Source organism: Equus asinus, chromosome 9, assembly GCF_041296235.1.
Source record: "Equus asinus isolate D_3611 breed Donkey chromosome 9, EquAss-T2T_v2, whole genome shotgun sequence".
Taxonomy (NCBI): domain Eukaryota; kingdom Metazoa; phylum Chordata; class Mammalia; order Perissodactyla; family Equidae; genus Equus; species Equus asinus.
The window spans coordinates 12,485,492-12,513,436 of NC_091798.1; the positions used below are offsets into that span (position 1 = coordinate 12,485,492).

Sequence of the window (27,945 nt, forward strand, 5' to 3'; positions counted from 1 at the left end):
GAATTAAAACATCATTTTTAAAGTCATTTACTAAAAACTTAATATTTATGAAGAGATTTAAACACAGTAAAAAGATCTATTAGATTCAAAGCAACAACAACAAAAGAAAAATCAAAGAACCAAAGCAGGAACTCACATTTTCGTCATGAATGTTTCTAGAACATGGTTGTCATCTGTTATTCCTAAGACTTCTGACATACGGGCATATACCTGCATGAAAACATTTCATTATTAAAAGCTTTATCATCAACATTTATTTTCAAACTGATCAAATGTAAGATTTAATGCATTGATGTATCCACAATGTAGTCGGGAGTGGGTGGGGAGAGCAATGCAGGATTTTTTTAAATTTTATAATTTAAAAATTTACCCTCCTTTTCTTCCAGGAAGCACCTCTAATTTTTAAATACATACAGAGACACAGACACCCACATACTCAATTTATTACCAGCACACCACACAGATTTTTTTTTTCCCTCAAAGTGGTAAACCACCCCTTTCTCAAAGATGGGCATACGTCTGTAAAGGGCTGGAAAATGGAGTGCCTCAATAAACGGCTCCAACATTCAAAAAGTTTCTATCTATTCCAGATTTCAGCAAACTATCGAATAATTCAGGATTATGTTAGACAGTTATAAAAATGAGGATTTCAAAAATAAGAGGAAGATAAAGAATTTATAGATATTCTCCTCAAATCTATCTCAATTAAGCTCCCCCAAATATAGAGATAGGTCTTACTTTCCATGCTGAAACTGAAATTCCAGGCTCAGGGATTCTCTGCTGAATACATCAGGGCCTGGAATCCACTAAGCTTCCAAATAGGGAGTGTTGGTCGCAGAGTGTGGGGTGCAACATTTGAGTCCCAACCGAAGCCACATTGAGCTTATAAACACATATCCCACTTCAAGTGGGAAAATGCCACGGGGAGCCAATGGAATATTCCCTAATAGCCTGGCAAAGCTAAGAGGTGGCTTGACACCTCCATACTCCCTGATGCTCTGGTGTGATTCCAGGTTATCCCTGCCAGACACCAGCTGTATGGGATTTCTCTTCTGTGATTTGATCCTCTGTGATTGTGTTCTCTCATTTTCTTCTGATCTGCCTACTTCCTGTTGTATGGCAACTTAGCTTTCACTCCCTCTGCCTTTTTTCATATGTAAAAACTAGATTGCTATACTGCCATAGGTTGCGAAGGTGAGATAAAAATCACAGGCACCACAAATCACCCAGAGTTATAGGGTTATACAGGGGAGGAAAGCTGTTCATTGCAGAGATCTCATATTCAGATTGTAAACACTATTCAAACCAGAATCTTGTATTCCAGGCTTTCAGCCTAAGTCCTATGACCAGAAACTCCTGAGGCTGGTAGAGTGAATCAGAGGGAGAGAGAGAGCGGGAAAGGAACGGGGCGGGTAGAGAGGGGAAGTGAAAAAAAAGAAGGGGCAGAAGGGTGGAGGGGAGAAGCTGGGGCAGAGAGAAAGAAAGGAGGATTGTTCCTGTTGCCTCTTCTGCTAACTTCTGAGCCCCAGAGAAAATCACTTCAAATACTATGTCTGTGACTGCTCATGAGAGTAGGCCTTCATCTCTTATTAGAATGAAGCTATCACTGTGTTTGTAAGATCACTGTGTTTTGGGGGAAGAGGGAGCAAAAGAGAGAGAGAACCTAGGGAAGTTAGTTACCACCAATCTTCAATGATCAGAAACATTTAAGCACATAAAGGCTCAAAGGAAGAATAATAGCAGAAAGGGAAGTTTCCCTTGTCTCACCCTGATCCAAACCTCTCTCATGGATGGGAGCGAACTGGTTCCTTGGAAAATCTTACATTGATGGCAAACAAGCCCCTTCACAACTTGGCCTCAACCTACCTCATCTGCTACCATTTCCCTCAACCTGAAGCTACGATGAAATGCTGATGGATCACTGAGGCTTCTCATGCAATTTCACACCTCTATGAGTTCATGTGCTGTTCATTTTGCCTGAATCAGCCTTCTTCCTCCTCTTCCCCCGAATCCCATTCAAAAATTATCTCCTCTGAAGCCTTCCTTGCCTTCCCAGGAAGAGTGAGTTGCACTCTCCTTTATGGTCCCACAGCGTTTGCTTCATTCTTCTATCATGGTGCTTTCCACACTGTAATTGTTTGGATGTCCATTTCCTCCACTAGACTGTATTGTATTTTTGTAAAATCAAAATTTTACATTTTCAAGACTTTATATATGCTATTTTTTAACGGCAAATCTCAGAATTAATCAAATTTTGATTTTATGCATGCCAATTGGATAATAAAAATATAATAAGTAAAATGTGATTTTAAACATTTAAGACAATTTAACATTTAAAAATATCTTTTTTTATTGATAGCTGTTACAAGGAAGTTTTCTATTGTGTCCCTGGCATTAGAGGAAGGAGAAAGCTAGGCAGGCAGGTCTGCTGTGCTCTGCTGTCAAAACAGTTTCTCAAAGCATCAGATTTGACCCAATAAGATAATAGAAAAAACAGTCAACATTGACACATGGCAGTGCTTTAATCCACAATTATCCTTGTAACTTGCACCATTCCTTTTATCATCCATTAGCTTTGATTCCCATTATCCCATCTAGCAGTGTGTCAATGCTTTTGTCTCCAGGGATTTCTCTCCACTACTAGGATCTGACAGTCAAGCTTGAGTACTAAACAGGATCATTACCTCTTAAATCCACTTATCTGATCTACTGAATAGTAAATTGAAAAGCTCATTAAGAGCAACAATCTGATTTGTTTTCACGTGTGACAGGGTCATTTAAAATCAATGTATGATTACTGAATTTCTTTTAAAGACTGTCTCACATTTTCCAAGGCACCTTATCATTCAGAGAAGTCACAAATAATATGAAAATGTCTTCAAACACTTGGAATTTAATTATACCACAGACATACATAACTTGGGGGTGGGAAGTAATCTGTCCAGTGAGGAAATATCTATAGAACTGTTTATCATAAAACACAAGTCAATGAAAGTTTTCTATAGAAAAAATTCTGACACAATATTTAGGGTTTTTCAACATTAAAACTTTTATCATTCACCCAAAGTAATTTTTTTTTTTTTTTTTGCTGAGGAAGATTCACCCTAAGCTAACACCTGTTGCCAATTTTCCTCCTTTTGCTTGAGGAAGATTCGCCCTAACATCTGTGCCAGTCTTCCTCTATTTTGTATGTGGGTCACTGTCACAGCATGGCTGACAAGTGGTGCAGGTCTGTGTCCGGGAACCAGGCCTGGGCAGCTGAAGTGGAGTGCACTGAACATAACCACTAAGCCACGGGGCTGGCCCCTAACCAAAAGCAATTTTTATGACAGCAAGAAGAAACTACATCACAATAATCATTAAAGAAGGATACAGGAGTTGGCAAAGGAATGCAAGAAGAGGAAAAAACTCACTTTTAGTTCAAGATTCCTAATCTTTTATTTCAGAATCAATTATGATAATTTGATCATAGCGAAAAATAAGCAAAAATCTAAGAAATAAGAGACAAAGCCCATTCGTGTTGTCCACCCTTCTCTGAAGGATACAACGAAGTTAAACAAATGGTTATGCCTTTGGTTATGTGTTCCACACAATCAGAGATGCACAAATTATCACCCAGTGTTTGCCTGTCAAACTGTCTTCTTCCCTCTCTTCTTTCTTTTTTAATATGCCTGTATTTCTCTATTACACCACAAGCTTGCTGAGGGCAGAGATGATGCTCTTTCATCTCCCAGGCCTAATACTCAACAAATGTTTGTTAAATGAGTAAAAAGAATATAACGCTAAAATGCACATTTTAGCTAATTCTACTTCATTCATAATTTTTTAACAAGAGGAAAACAACCCATAAAAAGGCATTTTTTTATACAGACCTTTTTTTCTGTAAAAATAATATGTCCAAAATTCCACTCATCAGAGGTGACCACTGGTAAAATTTTGTTATTTAAAAAGATGTGGTTTTAATGCTTAACTAATATTTCTTGAAGAAGCTCTCCCTGTAGATTCAATAAGAAGAGCTCGCCTTCTTTGAATACTCAGAGGAATAATTAATAATTTATAAACAGGAATAATTAATAATACCTAATTTATGGGCTTTTGGGAAGATTAAATGATGATACCTAACACAGAGCCTGGCATTGAGTAGTTATTCAACAAACGCCTCTTCCCTTCCTGCTCCCCTTTCATAGACCCTTCTCACAGCAGGTGCTCAAACTGTAGCTAACACCTTTTCAAGAGAAGACTTGTTACATAAAAAATAACAGAATGGTAAGAAGGGGCTTACCTTGAAGATTTTCACATGGCACAGAGAAGGCTAAAACAAACAAAACCTTAAAATCTGTAGTAACTTTGAAATCTTTACAGCTATATTCAGTCAATGAACATACTCTAATCACGGTCAGAAAGGGCGTTTGTTAAAGGCACAAATCTTCAAAATTTCATGATACAAAACCAAATTCTTTCTACTTCTAGGTCTTGCCTTAGCAGCTAGAAAAATTACCCAGTTAACAGTTAGCCAACTCCCTAGCTCTTGAAATACAGGAAATTGTTAGAAATGTAAGAAATTATCACTATTACAGACTTGGGAAGGCATGCTCCTAAAAAACTGTTTTAATATGTTTGTTTTCTTATCTGTATTTATTTTACTGGGAAGATTCTGTTAAATGTCAGAAAAGAGCATTTGGATATGTACATAACGCTCCAATGACCCAATGCGTTCCCTTAACTTTTCAACTAACCAAATGACGAATACTGCCAGTGCATGTGCAGGTACTTTACATGATCTTATGTCTGGTTTTCAAAAGGGAAGCCAGACAAGATAAGAAAACCACACAAGGGAATAAACACACAAATAGCAACAGGATTTTGAGTTGCAAATTTAACTTAATAAAGAATAAAAGCACGTGCTGCGATAATTTTTAAACTGCTTTCTCATTCCAATCCTAATCCTTGGTCTTGGGTATCTGCAGTATTGTCTCTAACATGCTGGTTATAACTTTGAAGAAACTAATTATGTCAATCCTTAAATTTGAAGTAGATTACAGAACTGGGAAACACAGAATATTAGTTCCTAAAGGTTGTATGGATATATAATGACAGTCACAGAAATTCAATAACAGCCCTCTATGAAATGTACTCAAAAGCACCACATGAAACAAATTAAAAAGAACAATGAATCTCTCATTCTGAGCAAATAAGAAAATAAGAGAAAACACTGGTTCTATAGGTTTTCATAAGAGTTGTTATAATGAATTAAGATTTTGGATAATGAATCTTCAGAAAATTACAGTAAGTTAATACCCTTAGGCCTTCTATAAATGTTTAAGATGTTATAACTTCTCAAAGAGCTTTTATAAGCAGGCTCAATGTAGAAAATTAGCAGTGCTGTGGAAATGAACAACAAAGTATTCTGCCATCAGATGATATACTTTCCTGAACCAATTTATTCTCAAAAATTAGCATCCAATAATACAAAATTGATACCACAAAATTTTTAAAAACCCCGACAACTGTTGTGAATTTTAAAGTACTGTTTCAATCTATTGAAATGCCTTATCAATCAAGATTTTTAACCGGTTGTAATTTGGTAAAACAAAACCTGTCACTGGGAAGGATCCAATATAATGAAAGCATTAACGTTCTTTAGGAAAAGAATTTTGGAACTGAGTGTGAACTCACTTATTATGAGTAAGAAACCAATTTACATATTTTTGTCTTAGGCTTCAAGTGCCCTTAGGGTCAATGCAGTGCCTTCTGTAAGAGAGACCCATTAAAGTGAAAGGCAGGGGAGGGAGGAGAAGAAGAGGTGTGAGAGGGAACTACAGAGCATTTAATGACTTAGATTTAAACCGTTTGGAACTAAAGATACTGAGCTCTTTCATTAATGTCTGAAGCAGAATAAAACACGATCATCACAATTAACTATGACCACATCAAGAGAATTAATGGTACAAACATCATTGCTACATATTAAATACACAAACTCAGTGGTACTGAAAAGATCCACATTAATCTTGGCTAATTTTTCTGTATCATTTAAAATAACACTACAAAATAGAGGGCCAAAATAAGGTAAAAAAATCTTCTGCCAGAATTTAATTTTAGAACCATAATTTATGTTGGAAACCAAGCGGTAAAAGGTTACGAATTTGCTTGTCTCATCCAGGGGAATACAGAATGGCATCTGATAAAGAAAAGCTGGCTAAGGAAATATAAAATAAATATGAATGTTAAGTATTTATTTCAGTTAGAATATCTGAACCCACCATCTGTGGTGGTCATCTTGCTAAGGGGACATGTACCTAACAAATCTCTTAAGAGGCACTCCCAATTTGCTTGAATAAGCCATTGTATAAGAAAACTTGGAGCGACCACTTTGGCCTCACATTTCCTTCGCTCCACATCCTGTGGCACAAAGCATGAACTCAGCAGGCTGGGGTGCAGGGCTGCCTGCTGCCTTGTGATAATCCCCTCTCCCAGTAGGGGCCTCCACTGATGCATGGCTAAGAACATGCTTCCTCTTTTGCTTGCACCCCAGTGGGGTTTCCATTCCTAACTTGGGCCCAAATCCAGACTGCTAAGGAAGGACTCCAGATGCTGCCAGAGATATTTTTAGACTAGTTTCTAAACAATCATTTATTAGAAAGAGACGTACGGGTACAGTGTGAAAACCAGCAATACTGGTAATTTTGGAGAGATTCTTTCCCTCCCAACCTTGACCAGATCTAAGGTCTAACTACCACCTGTTCAACAGAAGCTGGCTGTTTGCCTCCTTTTCCTTCAGGGAGCCACTGACTAAGGATCTTCACCAGCATGAACCTAATGTCTCCCGACAGGCTTTCACTAGCCAAGAGGGACCTGGGTTGAGTGCACCAGTTATTGGTCACAGGATACACGGCCCATAGAAAGACTCCTGTGGTGCAACCAGCTGAAAGCCAACTAGAGAAGATGGGGAGTGTACATTTGTCCTGACACAGCTTTGCTCTTGCTGGCTGCCAACTCATTCCATGTCTGGGGCCAAGCTTCTGTTAAACTAGTCTTCTGTGGCTAAAGCCATGGTAAAGCCGGGGGTAATATATTATGTTCCCAAGCCCATATAAGAAGCAGCTAACCACAGCTATGGCACAAGGCTACTGGAAGAAGGCTTGACTAACTTTGATAGAAGGTTCTGAGACCATGGTTTAAAGCGGCATTTCAGGTATTTTATTTATAATTCTTTGCAACAGCAAATTTACAAGATGAGATGACTAGATTTTGGAGCAAAGAAGTTGATGCTGGATGAAGTTTGTGACAGGCTGATGGTAGAGGTAGGGAATAAAGAAATAAAAGATTCCGTTTATTCTAATCCTCCACACCTCTGAAAGTTATCAGCCAGAAACATATTCTGGCACAAGAGATAAATGTACTATAGATTCCGTTCAATAACAGATGATATTCAACGTAGCCAAATCAAACTGTTTCCTTTCAGGTCTGAATAACTGGTTAGAACTGGCCACTTCAGAAATATTATAATAAAAAAACCTGGGATATTTTCACACTATGCAATCACACTAGACAGTCTTTGCAGTTACCACTGCTTCTTAGCTGACTATTGAACATTTGGTTATAAACCATGCACACTGTAGGATTACATACTGTATAAAAAAGGGAACCAAGACAATGTACCCCTATACTAATCACTGTGAGCACGTGTCTACTTTGGTAATAAGGATCTGGGGCTGTGCTGAGACAGGCATAAAGACTGGTGATCCACCACAACAACCAGCAACTCAACTCACCTTAACTATTTTCCAAGCCTTCTCTGGAACTCTGGACACATCACTCTTCAGGCGTACAACCTAAAAAGCACAGAGTTTAGGGACCTGCCACCTAGCGTCAGGGGTAAGAGAAGAGCAGAAGGCCTTCCCAATTTCAAATACAGGGAGAATGTGGCTCAGGATCTTTGTGGCTGTCACTTAAAATATTCTTGGGACTTTGATTTTATTCTGGAGGCAATGAACAGTGGCATGGTTAAGTGCTGTTCAAAGTCTGCATGTGGTTATACGGATTACAATGGGTTTGTTTCCATGGAATAATTCAAGAAACCGATTACTAAAGGACAGCCCTTAAAAAGAACAAATTATAAATAATATTTGACAGAACTGTTTTTAAGATCTCTTAGTACCATTGTTTCCCATGAGGCACTCTCATTATGCAAGTGTAGCAACTGGAGCTAATGATTTAAGTAGGTCAAGTTACCTTTTGATGGGTGAAAGTACACCTGTAATAAATGGAACTCATTTCTGTAGTCATTCAGAAAGCAAGTAAATCATTGAGTCTTCCACTACTTAATGCAATTCTCGTACTCACACTCTCCCCCAAATCCTCTTTAAGCATACCAAATTATAGTTATAGTGCGTGTTGAGAGCTTCCCCAGGTCCTCATCTCTACTTCAAACGTTTATTTTATCCATATGTTTCCTATTAATATATCGGCCTCCACATTGCCTCTTGGAAACATGTCCTATTTTCTACAACTAAAACAACTTCTGTACCTTCCTCCTAAGAGATAGTCAACTCTCTGTCCCTCTGGGAAGAACGACCTGACATGAAGAGTAGAGGAATAATGGCCCAAGGAATGAAAAAGGCAGGGGGAGGTCAAAGACATCATCTATATTTTTACTACTCTTTAAAATCAGCTCTTTTCTTTATATTCTCAAATTTTACTAAAAATGTTGTTCCTATAGTCCCTTTATACCTTTCAATTCCTGTCTCTCACACTAGCCTAGTTAGTGAAAACTTTAACTTTACCCCAAATGCAATGGATCAGAGTTCACTTCTTGTTGGTCCATTAACTCCTTTAAACACTAATATCTGGTTCTTCTGAGCAGACAATATCTGCAGCAATAGGCTAACTCCTGCTTCCATCCTAGCCTTCTTACTGACACTTCTATGTTGAACGTTAGCTATAACATATGCAAAAGCCCAATTGGTGGACCAAGATGATACGTGGTTGCCCAAGAAACATATTCTCCTCTCAGTAAGAAGAGAAATGAGCAAGTTAATTGAGTACATATTTTAGGTAACTTAAACTAGGAGGAAACATAGAATGCATGTGGAATGCAGTGCACATGCGGTTTTAAGTGGGACTCTGCTACTTGCTAGCCTCACACAGTGCTTGGCAGATAACACACATTCAATAAATATTTTTGCTTAATGAACTAACTCTCTAACCCTAGTTAAATTATTTAGCATCTCAGAGTCTCAGTTTCTTCATCTGTAAAATGGAAAGAATAATATCACAACAAGTAATATCACAAATTAGGAGGTAGTCTAGTCAACTGGTTAAGGATGGATTCTGAAACCCAAGACTAGCTGGATTCCACCACTTACTATGCGATTTTGAACAAGTTGCTTACCCTTTAAACCTTAGTTTTCTCAAATAAAAACCGAGAAGGATAGTAGGACCTAATTTACGGAATTTTTGAGAGGATTAAAGTAGTTACTTTATGTAAAGCACTTAGTCCTGGCACATAGGAAAATTTCTGTAAGTGTTAGCTATTATTATTATTGTCATCAAATGTTATATTACTTATAGCACTGCTAACACAGTGTTAGGAAAACTTGGAAAGATTTCGGTACACAATAAGCACCAAATGAATTTAGTTACTAGCCGTTAGAATAGGTGGTTAGTAAATGGCCACTATTATTAAGTAATACATTGTCAAACATTAGTCTGACATTAAGATTATGAGGCATGCACCCAGACTACAGTCCTTTTCTTTTCTTTTTTTTTGGTGAGGAAGATTGGCAATGGATGTGTCAATCTTTGGGTTCCAAAACACCAACATTAAGAGTTTTAAATTATCAAAGGAGTTTTTGTGTGATAGGCCCAAGCAAGAATAGAAAGGGGCTGCCTTTCATATATGAATATAATATTGATCTCTGACACTAGACTATGGGTTGAGTTGCTTCTCCTATAGTAAAATGGATTATATTGAATATTTAGGATCTAGCTTAGTTCTCTTGTGACTGATGGCTAGCCAGGACTAGCGGTCCAATCTGTGATTGCAGAGATGAGTTTTTTCCTTGGGAAATAAAACAGCAAATATGGAGATGAAACTTGTGATGACGGTCTTACACTAAAACTGATCATGCCTGGGCTCATGCCAAAATACATACATAGGCAATGTGACACAGTGGAAAGCAAACTTGGGTTTAGAGTATGATGGATTGTTCCAAATCCAGGGACTGCCACTGAACAAGTTTTTAAACTTTCTGAAATCTTTTTCATATTCCCTAAAACAAAGATAATCATACCTACAAAATAGAATATTGCTGAGAAGACTAAATGAGAAAATGTGATGGATAACTTCACAAAGTAGAGGTAAGCACAAAGTAGAAACACAGTACAGGTTAGATTAAGGTTGAAGATAAAACATATTCTCAAATGATATTTCCTAGGAATTTCTCACTCTATATTACCTGAAAATACAGAATTAGTAACTTACAGCATAGATAATGTTTTAATATCCAGTCCCTTGAACTCTAGGAACTTCAAGAATGTTAAGGTTGGAGAGTATTTAGCTGCACCTGCTGGGAATGTGATATTATAGTCTATGTCTCACAAACACAAATGACCAGGAAAAAAGTTGAGAACTGGGACCATTAAGCATGAAAACATTTCTAATGAGTCAGGAAGGTGGGCCAAGAGGGAGCATGGAAGGAAGAGGTCATGAACACTCGGAAAAGGGAAAGGAAAATAAGTGGCCAAAGGCTTAGGGTCAAAACAAAAGTTGAAAATTGCAATTCTCAGCAAATGTAAAGCTACCAATGTACTAAGCTGTTTCACACATTTCAGCATTGTCTATCATTTTATAATATTCCTTATTAAAAAGTGTGGGAAATTGTCTTCCCATGGAAATGTACTTCCAATTTTGTAATGGGAGTCAATAAGAAAATGCAATTCCCCTTGGGGAAAGTTGTTTCAAAGCCAACTTTGCTTAAACACATCTATTCAGTAAAGCAAACGATACTGGCGCTGGGGAGCCACGCAGGCCTAGGGGAGGATAAAATCCCAATAAGCATGCCAAATGTGTTTTTATCATTTCAAGATTCCTTCAACAGAAACATTATGGGGAGATAAAAATTAGGAAAACACTGAACTTAACTAATTCAAAATGTTGAAAAAATATTTTGCATTTATGTTTTATAACCAAGCGCTTTTCCCACATTCGTCCCAAGGCAGCAGATGAAGCACTATATTCACCATCGCTAATACCAGCAATTGGAACATGCTCTTTGGCAAGGCAGAAATAAGATAATTGTTCAACATAGGCTGGCTTTTCAGAAATACTGGAAGCATTGCCTGTAATTATAGACATCTGTCACTGCTAGCCACTCAGTACTAACCCTGACATCAATATACAACCATAGCACTAAACTGCCTGCAGGCATAGCAATGGAGACCAGATACGCTGGGCAGGCAATCATCTGCTTCATCCAAACTATCTGTCAAAGGTTCCCAACCACAAATAGCTCTTACATTTTGTATCCTTAGGATAATATGTTGATTTATTTCAGATTCTCTAATATTTACAGTCTAGGCCATCTACTAAAATAAAGAAACAAAACTTATGGCTAATGGAGGCAGTTACTGTTCACAGTCATCATAAAAGGTCATAGCTCAACCCTCAAATGTTAAAAATTGATGGCAGCTTTAACCATGCGCTATCATACAGATGTTTCCTTTTGTAGAGGCAATTATTTTCAATAGCAATTCAAAATGGTAACTACAATCTTTCATCAGCAAGTATGTTGCCACATTGATCTAATAGAAATGCTCATATTTTAAAGCCTTTTTTGAGAAGTAATGATAAGTTTCAATATTGAGTACTGAAGAATCCAGATTGTCAGTTTGGGTTAAGCTGTACATACAGTACTGTATCTGGCAACATTTTTTACATACACAGATGTGATGTCTAAAAATAAGGAAATGACATTGAAGGATAAAATATCTGGTTAATGAATGAGTCAACTGATATATAATCTTGCTGGGTGTAAAGCTTATTGAAATATACATGTGCATGTACGTTCATATTTTTAAAAGCCCAAAGACACACTGTAGTTTTAAACGTCACTCTCTCTTTTTAAGCAGCCAGAGAAGCTGAAAATTATTAGATGTTTAGACTAATTAAGAATAAACCCACACAATTATCATAATGTGTTACTAAAAACCTAGATATTTCTTGATCTGATCACAACAGCTTATGCTGAAGAAAAACTATTAATTACTGACAGACAGTTAGCTTACAAGTGAGCTGCATCTTAAAAACCTCTTTTAAAATACAATTGCTAAATGCCTTACAGTGCTGTAATGTGAGACAGGTTCAAATCTTATTACTTCACTGAAATTAAAACCTAAGTTTTAATACTGTTCAAGTCGAACAATGATTCCACACTTTATTGCTTTTGAAATCCCTTGATGATCATAGGAAAAAATGCCCCCGAGAAAAAAAGACTGTTTTCGATAAACAGAAAATACAGTTTGCACTCTTAGCCTCTTTGTCATCACAAAAAAAGGATTTAATGCCAATTCTTTAAAAAAAGACTTTTTTCCCACAAAATGTGCACCTTGTGTGCCATTTGTAAAATCAGTTCACTTTCTTTTATTTATTACTGCAGCGCGGCAAGGCAATAAAGAAGCTACCGATAGCTAATAAATTACATGCCTTTTAAAACAATTCTCTTGCTACAAAAACATGTAACTACAAAGGTTTACATTTACATGGTACATCACATGAAATGTCTATATTTGTGTTCTATTAACCACTTTGGCAAATTGTGGGCTTTTACCAAATAGCTGATAGGAAAAAAAATAAAGTGATTCACAAGTGTTGACATGATATAAAATAAAAGCTTTTCTAGTCAACTACTCTTACACTATTTGCACTTTCTAAAAATCCTCCAAAATTTATTTAAAAATGTGTTTTGATAAGTTATTTTATGTATCAAAAAGGTATTCAAAAATGTTCTAAGCAGAGGTAATTTAAACTCTACTCTGAATACTGAGACCTAAGAAAGTACCTTTTTTCCCCCTAATTTACATTCCTAGTATAATGCAGTCTTTTAAAAATCATAGCTCCTAGCAGTTTCTTAGAACAAATTATAAAAGGCAAGATCACTGCATGTAAGGTAGAAATGCCCCAAATCCTTTAAATATTTAGTATTTTTCAAAGGACATAGAAACTTGGCTATTTATTTAAGAAATATTCACAACAAACATGTCTTGCTTAGTTATAATCTTTATTTTAAAAGGATATTATCTTCACATATCCACAAGAACTGCCTAAAAATCTTACTTTATAAAAGTAAGCTGTTTATTTAGTTTTTCTGGTTTGTCTATGTACAAATAAATTCTGAAATATCTGTACTTCGATTCCAGGATTAAATTGTTAAATTAATCAGGGTATTTGCTTAATGCTCTCATCCTCTAATCTCATGATGAGCATGTATTTATGAGGTAGTGTATTGTCTTTTATTATTAATTTCCTCCATTTCCTGTAATAGCTATCTTAGCTGTGGCTTTTTGTTTGTTTCATACCTACAAAATTTCAACTTTGTTCAATTATGCATGATGAACAATACTTTAATCTTCAAAGCACAAACAACTTTGTTCCATTTCACATTTACTTCAAGATGACAGTCCACTATACAAATGAACAAAAAATTCTATAATCTATAGCACTCCATTTCTCCATTCAAATCTACTTTTTCTCCCCTTCTTTTGAAATCAGCTTGATCATGATAATTAACAATTAGGAATTTGTAGGAGATATCTTTTTTGAAGAGTTCAATGAATAATTTTATTTCATCTTCACAGATTTTTTACAGCAGAATCATTGCATTGATAATAATAATATTCTATAAGCCGTATATCCATATATGTAGAGAATCCTGGTACACTTTCTAATTTATCGTTTGCTTCTTTTTAATAGCAAATGCTCATGTTTTTTGAAATCATGCCCTTTCCCTATACTGTGGCTGATTTAAAGTGATAAAATTGTCAATTAGCAACCAAGGAAAGTAGCTGACAAAATACCTACTTTTTCTATGGCCCCCTTCTCTACCTCCTATATCTCATTGATAAAATTTTATTCTAAATCTCTAATTAGTTGGATTATCTTCCTTTTGGCAGAGAGAGGGCTCATTCATTATATTGTCTCTCTTGGACCATTAAAAATTGTACATTCGAAGCAGACAGGGTGGGTATCATGAACCTCTTTTTTTTTAGATGGGGAAAATCAAAGAGTGGTTAGGAAATTGCTAAAGATTACAGAGTAAAATGGCTTCTTCTCCAACTTCCTATTCACAATTCTCATTGTTTGAGAACACTGCCTCCTAGCAGCAGACATTTATTCTGGTAAATCCAAATTAAACTTTTTATTGGGTGCTATTTCATTTAATGCATAGAAAATAACCTTGACTTATATCTGGCACCTATCTGACAGTGGAAGTAGCGGGTGGTTCTTGGCGCCAATTGTGAGGAGTAGGGGAATTTATTTCTTTTACTAACCACCTTCTTAGAAGCAATGGAACATTCACTTTGTCATCAACCTCTTTAATTTGGTAAGTAATCTAAACTGTACTGATATTTAGACTTCTTGGTCTTGTTTTACTATCTTGAATCAGAAAGTAAAAAGCATAAAGCTGGACTCTTCTGGCCTCTTTTTGCACCGTTGTGCAATTCCTAGTTCTATTTTACTTAACTGTTTATGTAATACACAGACTTGAATGACACTAAAAGAAACCCCAAGCATCTCCTGGGAATCTTTCCTGGACTTGCCCAAGATTACATTAGGTGTCTTCCTATATGTTCCCACTGTTCTTCTGAATATCAATCATGGGCCTCATCATATTGAACAGTGACTGCCTGTTAGCTTTGTCTGTGTTCTCCACCAGTCTGTGACGGCAAGACTCTCTCTCTAGTCAATACTGTGACTGATTGTTTAGCATCTAGTAGGCAATTACATATATTTGAAATTCAAATATGTTTTTTTCCAACATCACCAAGCAATTCTCCAATTTTCAGTAGACACCGATCAGGTGTCCCACAAATTTAACTCAATTCTGACACTATCTACCTAGATATAGTACCAGATCCCACAGGTTAAGGGCTCAGTCCCACAAGACTGCCTCTAATTCAGAAACCAATTGAAAGTCCAGGTTATCACCTGTACTTCTGACCAATTACCTATAGACTGAAGATTCTAATGACCCCTGCCTTGGGTTTGATTAATTTGCTAGAACGGCTAGAGAAACATTTTACTTACTAAACTACAGGTTTATTATAAAAGGATGTAACTCAGGAACATCCAGATGGAAGAGATGCTTAGGGCAAGGTATGTGGGAATTAGTACGGATCCTTTTCTAATTTACAATCCCTAGAAACTGAACACTGGCTGGTTCCAATCCACTGTCGCCTAATAAAACATTGCTCTAATTAACAACACATAGTTCAGAAAAATGACTAGAATCAGAAGAAAATTTCTCTGCTTTTGTCACCATGAAATCTGACCATCTCACCCTATCTAATCCATATTCAATCAATCAATAAGAAAATAGTTGATGATCTAGCACTGTCCTACTTGTTTTGACAGACATAAGATATGCACAGGACATTACCTCTGTCCTCAAGAATTTCAAACTTTGTTAAGAAAATAAGGACACAGAGCAGAAAACACTTAACGAGGAAGATGTGGAATTACAGCTCATCCTTTTAATGGATTTAGAGTTAGATAGACCTAAAGGTCAAATCTTGTGCACACTACTTCCTATCATTGTATTCTCAGTCAAGTTACTTTATGGTAGAACTAGGGTTAAGAACACCTTCATCATAAGATTATTTTGAGGCTTACAAGATATAATGCATATAAAAGCTTATCATCATAGTGCCTGGCATATAATAAACACTAAATGAATGCTACCCCTATCATTATCATTATTATTTAACTAAGTTTTAATGAATATGACCCAGATATTAAGAACTGTAAGACTGCATACTTGAATAGAACATTGACAGATGGTGATTGCGGAGGGGCTGGGAGAAGAAAAAAGAAAAAAATATAATCTAATAAAGATGGTGACAGTCAGCCTGAAAGAGGGGAGCTGTGGGAACTAAAATTGGCTAGTAAGTGGAGCTAGATTATGGAACACCTTAGAAACCGAGGACTGCTGGCTTGATGAAGGCAACAGAAAGGCCTTTGCGTGGGAAGAGACCTAGGACGAAAGTGGTAAGATTTGTCCAACTACAGCGTGTATGATGGGCCACAGCCAGAGAGGTCAAGCTTTTATCCTTCTTGAACCCTTTGTTGTCTCTGATACCATGCGTTTCCTCCCTCTCCTTGAAATTCTGACCTTCATGGACACACTACTCTTTGGTTTCTCATTTTTCTAATTCTTTATTTTCGGTTAAAAATTTCTATTTTCCACATCCTTGAACTGAGAGTGCCCTCCATCCTCTTACACCCAGTTCCTTTGGGGAAGTTCATCTGCTCATAAGATTTTAATTAAATACGTACCAAAATAAGACTAAATCTATTGATCCAAAAGTAAGTACTGAATGTGGAAAAGAAATCTATCTCGGCCTCAGTTGTGTTACTGAAGGAAAGTAGTTAGAGTTGGGAATTGAAGAGAAATGCAAAGGTGGCAAAATTGTGACTACTGTGGCTCTATTTTCTTGAACAAGAAGAAGGTCTGAGGTAGGCCAGGAACTTGAAGGAGATTACTACTGCCTATGTTAATTACATAAGAACACAACACACCAGTTCAATGGCTCATTCCGTTCTCTTACTGTCTCTGATGACCTACACTCTAACCATGACCACTAAACTCAAAGGTTAGAGATATAGCCCAGATATTTCTCTCTTTCCTTAATAACCAGCTGAGAATCTTTCATTTCAGGACCTATCAAATCTATCTGTACTTTCAGTTTGTGGCACTGCTTGGAAAAATAAGTTCCATAAATCTTATTATTTACCACAGAAAATAAAATTCCTCTTATTTTCCCCGAACTTTTAACGTAGGGCTAAGGGGTTCCTGAACTGAAAGATTTAAGAAATTTTCAAGTCCTACCAATATCCTGATTAAAAAAACAAAACACGATCTATCCTCTTAAGTGTTTACCTTTCTAGGCTGAAGAGGCCTAATACTTTCATACTGTTGATTTTCATAGTGTATATGTGAGCTGTGCTCTAAAAAAGTGAAATATAAATATAGATTGTATCTATTAACACTGTGCTTTTAAATCATTTGAACAACTGTATCTTTTGGGTCTATTCTGCACTGATTACATTTTTATGTAGTGAGAAAGGTCAAAAAACATGTAACAATATAGCCATTCAATTCTGACTACAATCTCGAAAGGCTACTAGGGACCTTATGTTGACAGACAGAAATTTCTGCTCAAGGAAAAAACAAATTAGCTGTGGTAAACTTTTAGAAACAGGTCCATACTTGTTCCTTTTCTTTATTTTTACATAAAAGCACTTTTTAAAAATCTTGAAAAAGGCAGAAGCAGAGGACTAAGTGCAAAAAGTATTTCTCAATAACTACGGAAGAAAATAAAATGCCTATAGACTATCAATGAGTAGAAAGAGTCAGGAACTTCACAAACCAAATGAAGTGTGCTCACCTGCAACTAAATAAAATGTACCATCCCTGATTCCTTATACAGAAACCTTTTATCACATACTGGACCGTTTCTTTGATATGACGATGTTTCTGAAAAGCAGTGTAGAAGAGCCAGAGAAACGAGAGTTCAAATCCCCAGTCTCAAGTGTGACCCTGAACAATTTTCTCAACTTCTCTGAGAATCAATTTCTTCATCTACAAAATGAAAGATAATAATACCTACCTTGTAAGACTGCAGAGAGGATTAGCAATAATTTGGACAAAATGCCTAGTGCAGTATCTGGTGCATAATAGGTACTTTATAAAGACTATCTTTACTGAGAACATCAGTTGCATATCTAGAAAATAAGCTTATAAAGAATTAGGAATTTTCATTAATTTCTACAATGCTTTTCTTTCTTTTTTAACGAGAAAGGATAAGTAAACCATCATTTACATTCAGTCACTATGCATCTGTTGTTAATATATCACATTATGGCCAAGTATCTGTTTAGGCAATTTAAATGTTGATGTCTGAGAATAAGCAATTGGGAAGCAAGAAAAACATTTTAATTACATAACATATAACACACTGCACCTAAATTAAAAGGTAGCTATTCTCTTGAGGATTAAATGGAAATATCCTAAAAGCACAGGGTTTTTAAAGTGTGGTATGGATTCCTAGCTTATTGTGAAGAATTCCCAATCACTTTTAAAGCCTTTTAAAAACTCCAAAATGGCTGATAGTAGGTAAACAGAATATAAAAGCAGATGGGTCTGACAGTCTGAATACAAAAAAGCAGGTGTTCAGCAATATAGAAGCATTGGCCAGTTTGCAGATGCTGCTGATTCCTGCTTCCACATCCCACTTGTGTCCCCCCAACATCTGCTTACTGGTGCTCATATGATACATTCAGTTGACTCAGAGGATGCAAATCAAGAACCTAGAGATCTGTTATTTAAAAATGAAATTTCCTTTTCTTTGCAGGTTTCTCTATTTTAATCTTTGAGAGGTGGAAAAATTATCTTTCTTCAAAATTAAGACACATTCCTTAGATTTAATTTTTTGTTTTTTTTGAGGAAGATTAGCTCTGAGCTAACATCTGCCACCAATCCTCCCCTTTTTGCTGAGGAAGATTGTCCCTCAGCTAACATCTGTGCCCATCGTCCTCTAGTTTATATGCAGGACACCTGCCACAGCATGGTTTAGATAAGTGGTGCGTAGGTCCATGACTGGGATCCGAACCAGCAAACCTCGGGCCACCGAAGCAGAGAGCGTGAACTTAACCTCTACGCCACCGGGCCGGCCCCAGCTTTAATTATTTTAACAAGAGCCCAATCAAGGGATAATAATGCCTAGCTTATGAAACGCATTAATATAGATAGATGCAAGCTAACTCAAATCTTAAACCATGTTTACAGATTATATTCTCTACTGCCCAAGTACAGTAAAAAAATAAATTGCCATAAATTAGCTTCTAGAAACAGAAAGAAAAGAATCATAAGCATCTCTTTATCACATGCAAACAAACTACACAAAATTTCTCACAAAATATCACACTTCTGTTTTGCCTCTGAACAAACTAAGCTAAAAACATCAAAGAAGAACATAGTATAATTTAGAATTAGGCTGAAAATACAGTAAGTTAAAAAAATAAAATTACCAGTCACATGGTGAGAGGACCCAGATAAGAAACAGAGTTCTTCCCTTTCAAATTCCCTTATTGGTATGATATGAGATTTTGAAGAAGAAGAAGTAAAAAAATAACTATATAACTACTTGGCACTTTAACGGACACGTGAAAAATGAGCATAACTTAGACATTAAGAAAAAGGAGTAGTGTACAAGACCCAGGGTATCTTCAAAATGGGTTGGGGATGCTGAGAGTGGATGTTGGTAGGTAGCAAACTAGGAAAGAGACCTCGTAGAGTGGCCGGGGAAGCTGAGCGTGATATTATGGAACTGGTATAGGCAGCATGTCAAGTTAGATCGCTCATACATGATGGCCTAAGGAACCCATGGTCAGGTTTACTTTGCTAACAATCAACTTCCTTATTGCCTAGTTTTTACCCCACCACTTGTGGGCACTGAAGTTCCATGGACAAGGATGGTAATAAGGATGATGTAGATAAAGGAACAGCTATTAATTACTAAGCGCTTATTATGTGCAAGGCACTATGCTAAGTACTTTATATGCCTTATCCAACTTATTCAGTATGATAACTCTATGAAGCAGGTAGTCATTAATACCACAATTTTATTACTAAAGAAATTGAGGCTCAGGGAAGTTAAGTGATGTGGCTATGAGTCACATAGTTTGTACACGACAGAACTGGGATTTGAACCCAAGTCAGAATAATGCCAAAGACCATGTTCTTAAACCAATTACTTTTTATATATGATCACGAAATGCTCTAAAAAATATATAGTTACATCAATACCAAATAGGATTAAACTATAAAATTTTTTAAAAAGCATATATGACACCCTCAGAAATGAGTTTATAGTCATTTATACTATCACAAAATCACATTCTTTAAGTGGGTTTTTCCACATAAAATTGAAGTTCTGGCTATTAATTAGCTCAGACAGCTTATTATCTGATATTAAAATTTTTTACTTTTCTTTAGCTGCTCAAAAAAGATGAGTGGATCATAATTTCACTTGTTCTTCCATGTTTTTCTTGGACATTAACATAAAATAATACCAAATATTTACTGAAATGTATATGCTAGTCATTGTGCTAATCCAGGGTTTCTCAACCTCAGCACTACTGACATTCTGGTCTGGATAATTTTTTGTTGTAGGGGACAATCTTGTGCACTGTAAAATGTTCAGCAGCATCCCTGCCTCTATCCACTAGATGCCAGTGGCATCACTCCCCTAAATTGTGACAACCAAAAAATGTCTTTAAATAGTGTCAAATGTCCTCTGGGAGGTAAAATTACCCCTGGAAAGAACCACTGCTACACATCTTACACATATTTACTAATTTAATGTTCACATCTCCCCTGAGCTAAGTACTATTACTATTCTAGTTTTACAACGAGGAAATTGAGATGGAGCAACTAGGTATATTATCTGAGGTAAAAGAACTAACAAATGGTAGAGCTAGGGTTTAAACTTAAGCAATTTGACTCCAGAACCTGTACTCTTACCCCGTACACTATACTACTTCTCTAACAAAATAAATTAGGGTTTTCAGTCCTAAAGGATTGTGAAGAATATTTTTCTTCCTGGCTTAACTTACTACTATTACCTGGGAAAAAGTTTAAAAGGGGAATATAAAACAAGGCTCACACAGCTCCAATTTCGTTGGCCTGTCCCTCTTATCTCAAGATGGCATAATATAGAGGTTACTAACTTTTGGGGGGGGGGGTCATGAATTCCTTTGAGAATCTATTAAAAATATTGACCCTTTCCCAGAAAAATGTACATGTACAACATTTTACTTTTTTTTTCTGGTGTTAGAGGATTTTACACGCAGAACCTGAGTTTTATCCTCGTCCCAACACTTAGTAGCTATGTGACCTTGAGGAAGTTACTTAACTGTGCTGATCCCCAGACTTCCCTCTGTAAAATGAGGAAAAGAGCATTGACCCCACCTGACTTTTGTGAGGCTTAAACTGATTACACATGTGAGGCACCTAGTAGAGTAATGGCGCCTAGGAGCTACACAATAAATGGCATTCCTCCTCTTGACAATTCTATTTTCTTGTTCTGCTCTTTCTACAAAAGAAAGCCTCATCCACTTTTCTATGTACTCTAGATTTTTTGGGTATATTGCTCATCATCTATGTCTTCCTTCAACTCTTTTATGCATGTCATGCAAATTTGGTCTTTAGCCTTATTTGTTGTTAGTGTTTGCTCACCTCACCCCAATGTCCAAGGTAGCAGGTAAAAGGGAAGGAAGAGAAGGAAATCTCCTTGGATGCATTTCCTTACCAAAGCTGGAGGTAGACTCTCATGACACTGCTGTAAGGAATAGGGAACATTTATGTGACATGTTCAGCACTGCATATTATAGGTAATTAATAAATGGTCATTTTTCCTCCTAGGATCTATTAGATACAATACGTGGTTTCCTCTGAAATGTTGTCCTTTTAGTACCTAAAAACTCACCTTATAATTAAAGTAATGCTTTTTTCTGCTTTTTTGTTGTTGTTGTTAGTTTTTTAAGGAGAGGTAAGGCATTACGCAACCTCACGGGAACTATTTTTAGGGAATGAAGCATAGAGCTCAACACATGGCTTTCAGGAGAAAAGACACGACACGTACTTTGGGCCTATTCCCATTTACAAATTCCTTATTGTTGTGGGCAACTTTTGGTATAAGAGTTCCTAAAGCTGTCATTGGTTCTTGTTATTTTGTCCAATGTTTCTCTATTACTCTGATAAAAAGGCATTTCTTTATTTTTGCTAGTATCAAGACATTAAATCCCCAAAAGGGCTGCTGAAAAAAGTTTAGAAGACCTTGGAGCAGAGGAATCTTGGATTGAAGTAAGAGAAAGCCAATTCCTAGGGTTTTTGGACTATGAATTGTCCCCAGAAATTTATACCAAAGAAAAGATTCTGCTCCTCTTCTGTGTTTCATTAGAGAAAGACAAAGGATTCTTACTTAGAACAAGGTGAAATATAGGTTTTACTTTAAAGCACAGGTGGAATAAGAGATGAATACAGGCTTGGAGACAGGCGAATGGTAAGATGCTAGCTTACCCAGAAAGCTGATTGAGTCCAGAGTGAACTGGAAATGCCAGGAAAAATGGCCCCCAAAGACAATCTGTTTGGAGTTTCTGATGAGAAAGAAAGTCTTAGGTTTCTTAAGAGCCACTGCTAAGGTTACTAACTAAAGAATTCAAGCTAAGAAATCTAGTTTGACTTTATACACAGAAACCCTGTTATTTAATGACTAGCCTTCATGGCATATGCTCAAGCACCTTTTGATAAAACAACAGCCCTTTCAATTTAATATCATGCAAGTACCACACAAATCATTTAATACTGTATTTAGTCACAGAAAAGCCAAGTGAACCATAAAATGCTCTCCCAACAGGCTGCTCCTCTATACATCTTTATGCCTGGAGCCAAAATCTATCACAAGCAAGAATACTCAAGAGAAATAATAATATAAAAAGCATGTGTCCTTCCCATTCTCAGTTCCTCTGAACCAATGTGGAGTACTCCATGGTCTGTGACATCCAAAGAAGATGATGACAAAGGAAACTACAAATTATCCTGTCTCACAGTAAGTCATAATGTCATTTCAAGTGAAGAAAAACACAAAAAGGGATTTTCAGAGAGTCAAACACTTAGTTTCAAAAGGTCCTCCAAATCTGATCTATGCTGTGTTGTGGCAGGCAGATACTCTAAAGGACAAAAACACCTTTAACAAAACATATAATGTTCACTTGTTGCCATTGGGGAAGGGGCTGGGGGCACCATTTGCAGATCCTAGTAAGTGAAAGAGGCTGAGATGGCTGAAGGGTAACGTATAGTTTGTATTTTTTTTCCCCTTCAGGATTAAGACACTGCCACCAAAATAGCTTTTCTGAAATACATAAATGATCAATCACTTCTCTTATCTAATTAGAAGTCTTCAGTGGCACCATATTTCCTACAGGATAAAACTTTCTTTCCTTAATTTGCTGTGGAGGACTCTTACCGATCTGGCCCTTCCCAACTATGATGATAACCTTTCCCCTAACTCCCACTGTACACCCAGAGTTTTCCCCCACCAAGCCCTCTGACATGGGTTGATCATGTCATGCTTTTATACCTCCATGGCCTCGTATACAGGCATACCTCAGAGATATTGTAGGTTTGGTTCTAGTTACTGCAATAAAGCGACTATCGAAATAAAGTGAGTCACGTAAATTTTTTGGTTTCCCAGTGCATGTAAAATTTACGTTTACACTGTACTGTAGTCTATTAAGTGTGCAATAGCATTATGTCTAAAAAAACAATGCAAATACCTTAATTAAATAAAAAATATGTTATGCTAAAAAATGCTAACCATCACCTGAGCCTTCAGTGAGTCATAATCTTTTTGCTGGTGGAGGGTCTTGCCTCGATGCTGATGGCTGCTGGTGGTTGGTGAAGGTTGGGGTGGCTATGCCAATTTCTTAAAATAAGACAAAAATGAAGTTTGCCACATCAATTGACTCTTCCTTTCACCAACGATTTCTCTGCAGCACGTGATGCTGTTTGATAGCACTTTAGCTAGAAGTAGAACTTCTTTCAAAATTGGAGTCAATCCTCTCAAACCCTTCTGCTGCTTTATCAACGAAGTTTACGTCATCTTCTAAATCCTTTGTTGTCATTTCAATAATCTTCACCAGGAGTAGATTCCATCTCAAGAAACCATTTCTTTGCTCATCCGTAAGATGCAACTCATCATTCTTTAAAGTTTTATTATGAGATTGCAGCAATTCAGTCACATCTTCAGGCTCCACTTCTAATTCTTACTCTCTTTTCATGTCCTCCACTGAAGTCCTGAACCCCTCAAAGTCATCCATGAGGGCTGGCATCAACTTCTTTCAAACTCCTGTTAATGCTGATATTTTGATCTCTTCACATGAATCACGAATGCTCTTAATGACATCTAGAATGGTAAAGCCTTTCCAGAAGGTTTTCAATTTACTTTGTCCAGAACCATCAGAGGAATCACTATCTACGGCAGCTATAAGCCTTATGAAATGTATTTCCTAGATAATAAGACTTGAAAGTCAAAATTACTCCTTGATCCATGGGCTGCAGAATGGATGTTGGGTTAGCAGAGGTGACAACATTAATCTCATTGTACATCTCCATTAGAACTCTTGGGTGACCAGATGCATTGTCAGTGAGTGGTAACATTTTGAAAAGAATCTTTTTTTCTGAGCAGCAGGTATCAACACGGGGCTTAAAATATTCAGTAAACCACGTTGTAAACAGATATGCCATCATCCAGGCTTTGTTATTCCATTTATAGAGCACAGGCAGAGTAGATTTAGTATAATTCTAAAGGGCCCTAGGATTTTCAGGATGGTAAACGAGCACTGGCTTCAACTTAAAGTTACCGGCTGCATCAGCCCCTAACAAGAGAGTCAGCCTGTCCTTTGAAGCATTAAAGCCAGGCATTGACTTCTCCTCCCTAGCCATCAAAGTCCTAGATGGCATCTTCTTCCAATAGAAAGCTGCTGTGTCTACAATGAAAACCTGTCGTCTAATGTAGCCACTTTCATCAATTATCTTAATGAGATCTTCCAGATAACTTGCTGCAGCTTCTACATCAGCACTTGCTGCTTCACCTGGCACTTTTCTGTTATGGAGATAGTCTCTTTCCTTAAACCTCATGAACCAACCTCTGTTAGCTTCAAACTTTTCTTCTGCAGCTTCCTCACCTCTCTCAGCCTTCAGAGCATTGAAGAGTAAAAGTTAGGGCCTTGCTCTGGATTAGGCTTTGGCTTAAGGGAATGTTGTGGCTGGTCTGATCTTCTATCCAGACCACTACAACTTTCTCCATATCAGCAACAAGGATATTTTGCTTTCTTATCATTCGTGTGTTCACTGGAGTAGCACTTTTACTTTCCTTCAAGAACTTTTCCTTTGCATTCACAACTTGGCTAACTGGTACAAGAGGCTTAATTTTTGGCCTATCTCAGCTTTCCACATGCCTTCCTCACTAAGCTTAATCATTTCTAGCTTTTGATTTAAAGTGAGAGACGTGTGACTCTTCCTTTCACTTGAACACTTAGGGGCCCTGTAGGGTTATTAATTGCCATAATTTCAATACTGTTGTGTCTCAGAGAATAGGGGGCCCTGAGGAGAGGGAGAGAGATGGGGGAACAGCCGGTTGGTGGACCAGTCAGAACACACACAAAATTTATTGACTAAGTTTGCCATCTTATATTGGCGTGGTTTGTGGCAATTACATTAGTACAGTTACAACAGTAAGCTCAAAGATCACTGATCACAGATCACCATAGCAAATATAAAAATAATTAAAAAGTTTGAAATATTGTGAGTATTACCAAAATGTGACACAGAGACATGAAGTGAGCAAATGCCGTTGGAAAAATGGCACCGATAGACTGTTCGACACAGAGTTGCCACAAATCTTCAATTGTAAAAAAAGGCAGTATCTGCAAAGCACAATAAAATGAGGTACGCCTGTACACTGTGACCTCTGCTGGGAACAGCCATCCTCCCCTTTTCAACCTGGCAAAATCATCTCCATCTTTAAGACCTAGTTCAAATGCAATTTCTCATGGGATGCTTCTCCTGACTTCTTTCATGCGGCACTTCATAAACTTCCTTTGTCACACTGTTCTGTCAATTATTTGTTTATCCATCTGTCTCTTACACTAGTCTATGAGTTCTAAGCATAGTGACGAGGACACAGCAGATATTCAATAAATGTTTATAGAAGGAATGAATAAAATATACCATTGAAAATCCTAGTCCAGCAAGTGAGATTACCTTGGAAAGGTAATTTGCTTCTCTGGGCCTTAAACTGCCATCTGTAAAATTAGGAAATGGTGAAAAAATGTTTTAAAGATATGAGACCATTTCTTCAAATAACAGCTTATCTGGAAGGCTATTATGAGAGACAGATTAAGGCAGAGAGGTCTGTTTCATGGAAGGGAAAGGTGACTTGCCAAGTTCCTCCTTCTGTTGCCTGAAACCCAGGAGAAGCTGAAGACCTATCAGACTACATATTTCATGATCTCTTCCAGTTCTCGTATTCTACGATGTTATTCAGTGTTTCAAAGCAACACGTACAAAGATTATTAAATGGAAAAACTCCATTGTTCTATTGTCCTTTAGGAACAGAAACCTCAATTTGGAACCATATTTTCCCATAGTGAATTATTCTGTAGATGTATCAAATCTGGACTCACTGTGCAATCAACTGAGTAATTATGGAGCCATTTATCCTACCAGCTTACCAGATAAAATCGGGTTGTTTGCGACAACCATTAATTTTAAATAAAAAATGTTACAATTGATAAAAAAATTAAAAAAATTAACTGTTTAATAATCTTTTAAGAGACCAGGCCTTTAATACTTATGCCTGGAAAGAAAAGGTAAATGCCTATAAAAATTTCAGTCTTCATGTGCCTTTGTAGTTAAGAGCTCTGGCTCTTAAACACTGCTCTATGATTCTCCAACTATCAGTGATGGCCATTTATTCTGAGCTTTAATTTCTTCATCTGTAAAACTGGTACAATACTTGCTTCACATAGTTGTTAGAAGGACCAAAGTAAATAAAGTATCTAACATACTGACTGGCACATGGAAGGCCTTTGAAATAATCTGTATTTCATTCCCCAAAGAATAGTAATGAACTCAAAGAGATAGGCTTCTCTAGAGTTATACTAAGAAAAAAAGTCTTTTGTTTGGTCATAGATAACACTCACAACCAGCCATCTTACCAGTGGTAAATTTATTAATATGAAAAGACTATATTTGAATATACCCAAAATTTGCATTATAACTGAAAAAACAAATTTGGAATAATTACACATTCATCATGGGCATAAAATATTATCTTTACTTATAAAGGGCAGGTGGAACATTTGGTTCAGACTCCATTACCAACAGTGATCATAATCTGGACTCCAAGGCCTCACCACACAACAGAAGCATATATTTACTAGACATCCAGTTAGTGACATAGTACTATACAGCTAGCATCTAACAATATTTTTTGCTCAATTACAGTGTGAACAATTGAAACTACTTCTTAAAATTACATGTAAAAGAGACCAGTCTTACTTTCAAGAATCACCTATTATCTTGAGAGGCTCTACAAATATTCTAATAGAGATATAGAGCACAGAAACTACAATAGCAGCTTTATTATCATTAAAAACCAGAAGCAAACCAATGTCCATATCAGGGAGGAATTTAACACCTCTATTTCCAATGTCAATATATAAGAAAGGTTCTGAACTAATGATAGAACTTTGTATATTTCAAACAATTTATATTTGTCGGTATTTCATGAACAAATTTGAATTTCTTAGTCTTGGTTTTACTCTGAAGCAATGTATATTATACAGTTTTACATGATATATAATAAATAGGCAGAAAAGAAACCAAAGAGTTAGCAAAAAAATAGATGCATATAACACCCATGATGAATACGCCACCTAGTCTTTGACACAGGTATTATTCAGCATTTGGTCATCATTTCTAATTTTAAAAATGAATTCTTGAATGAGCATACAAGCTCAAAAAAACTGAGCGACTGGATTCAGGATTGGCAGTAGCAAAAGTAGGAATAAATATTCCTGAAAATTAGTCCTGCAAAATA

The 27,945-nt window shown here is 36.7% G+C and overlaps 1 protein-coding gene across 9 annotated transcripts in view; it reads right to left on the bottom strand.

Annotated features, from left to right (window-relative positions):
- Positions 1-27,945, bottom strand: part of RANBP17 (RAN binding protein 17) — a 335,940-nt gene that overhangs the window by 93,767 nt on the left and 214,228 nt on the right. For 7 of the 9 annotated variants that reach the window (XR_011505729.1, XR_011505728.1, XR_011505727.1 and 4 more), the window contains 2 exons: positions 7,776-7,835; positions 137-210 (listed from right to left, as the gene is read on the bottom strand). Coding sequence is in view for 6 of the 9 variants with exons in the window: in XM_044777676.2 (XP_044633611.1) it covers positions 137-210; positions 7,776-7,835 (134 nt within the window). In the remaining 3 variants the exon portion in view is untranslated. The remainder of the gene's footprint in view (positions 1-136; positions 211-7,775; positions 7,836-27,945) is intronic. The other 2 variants (XM_044777678.2, XM_070517099.1) reach the window with 1 other exon arrangement.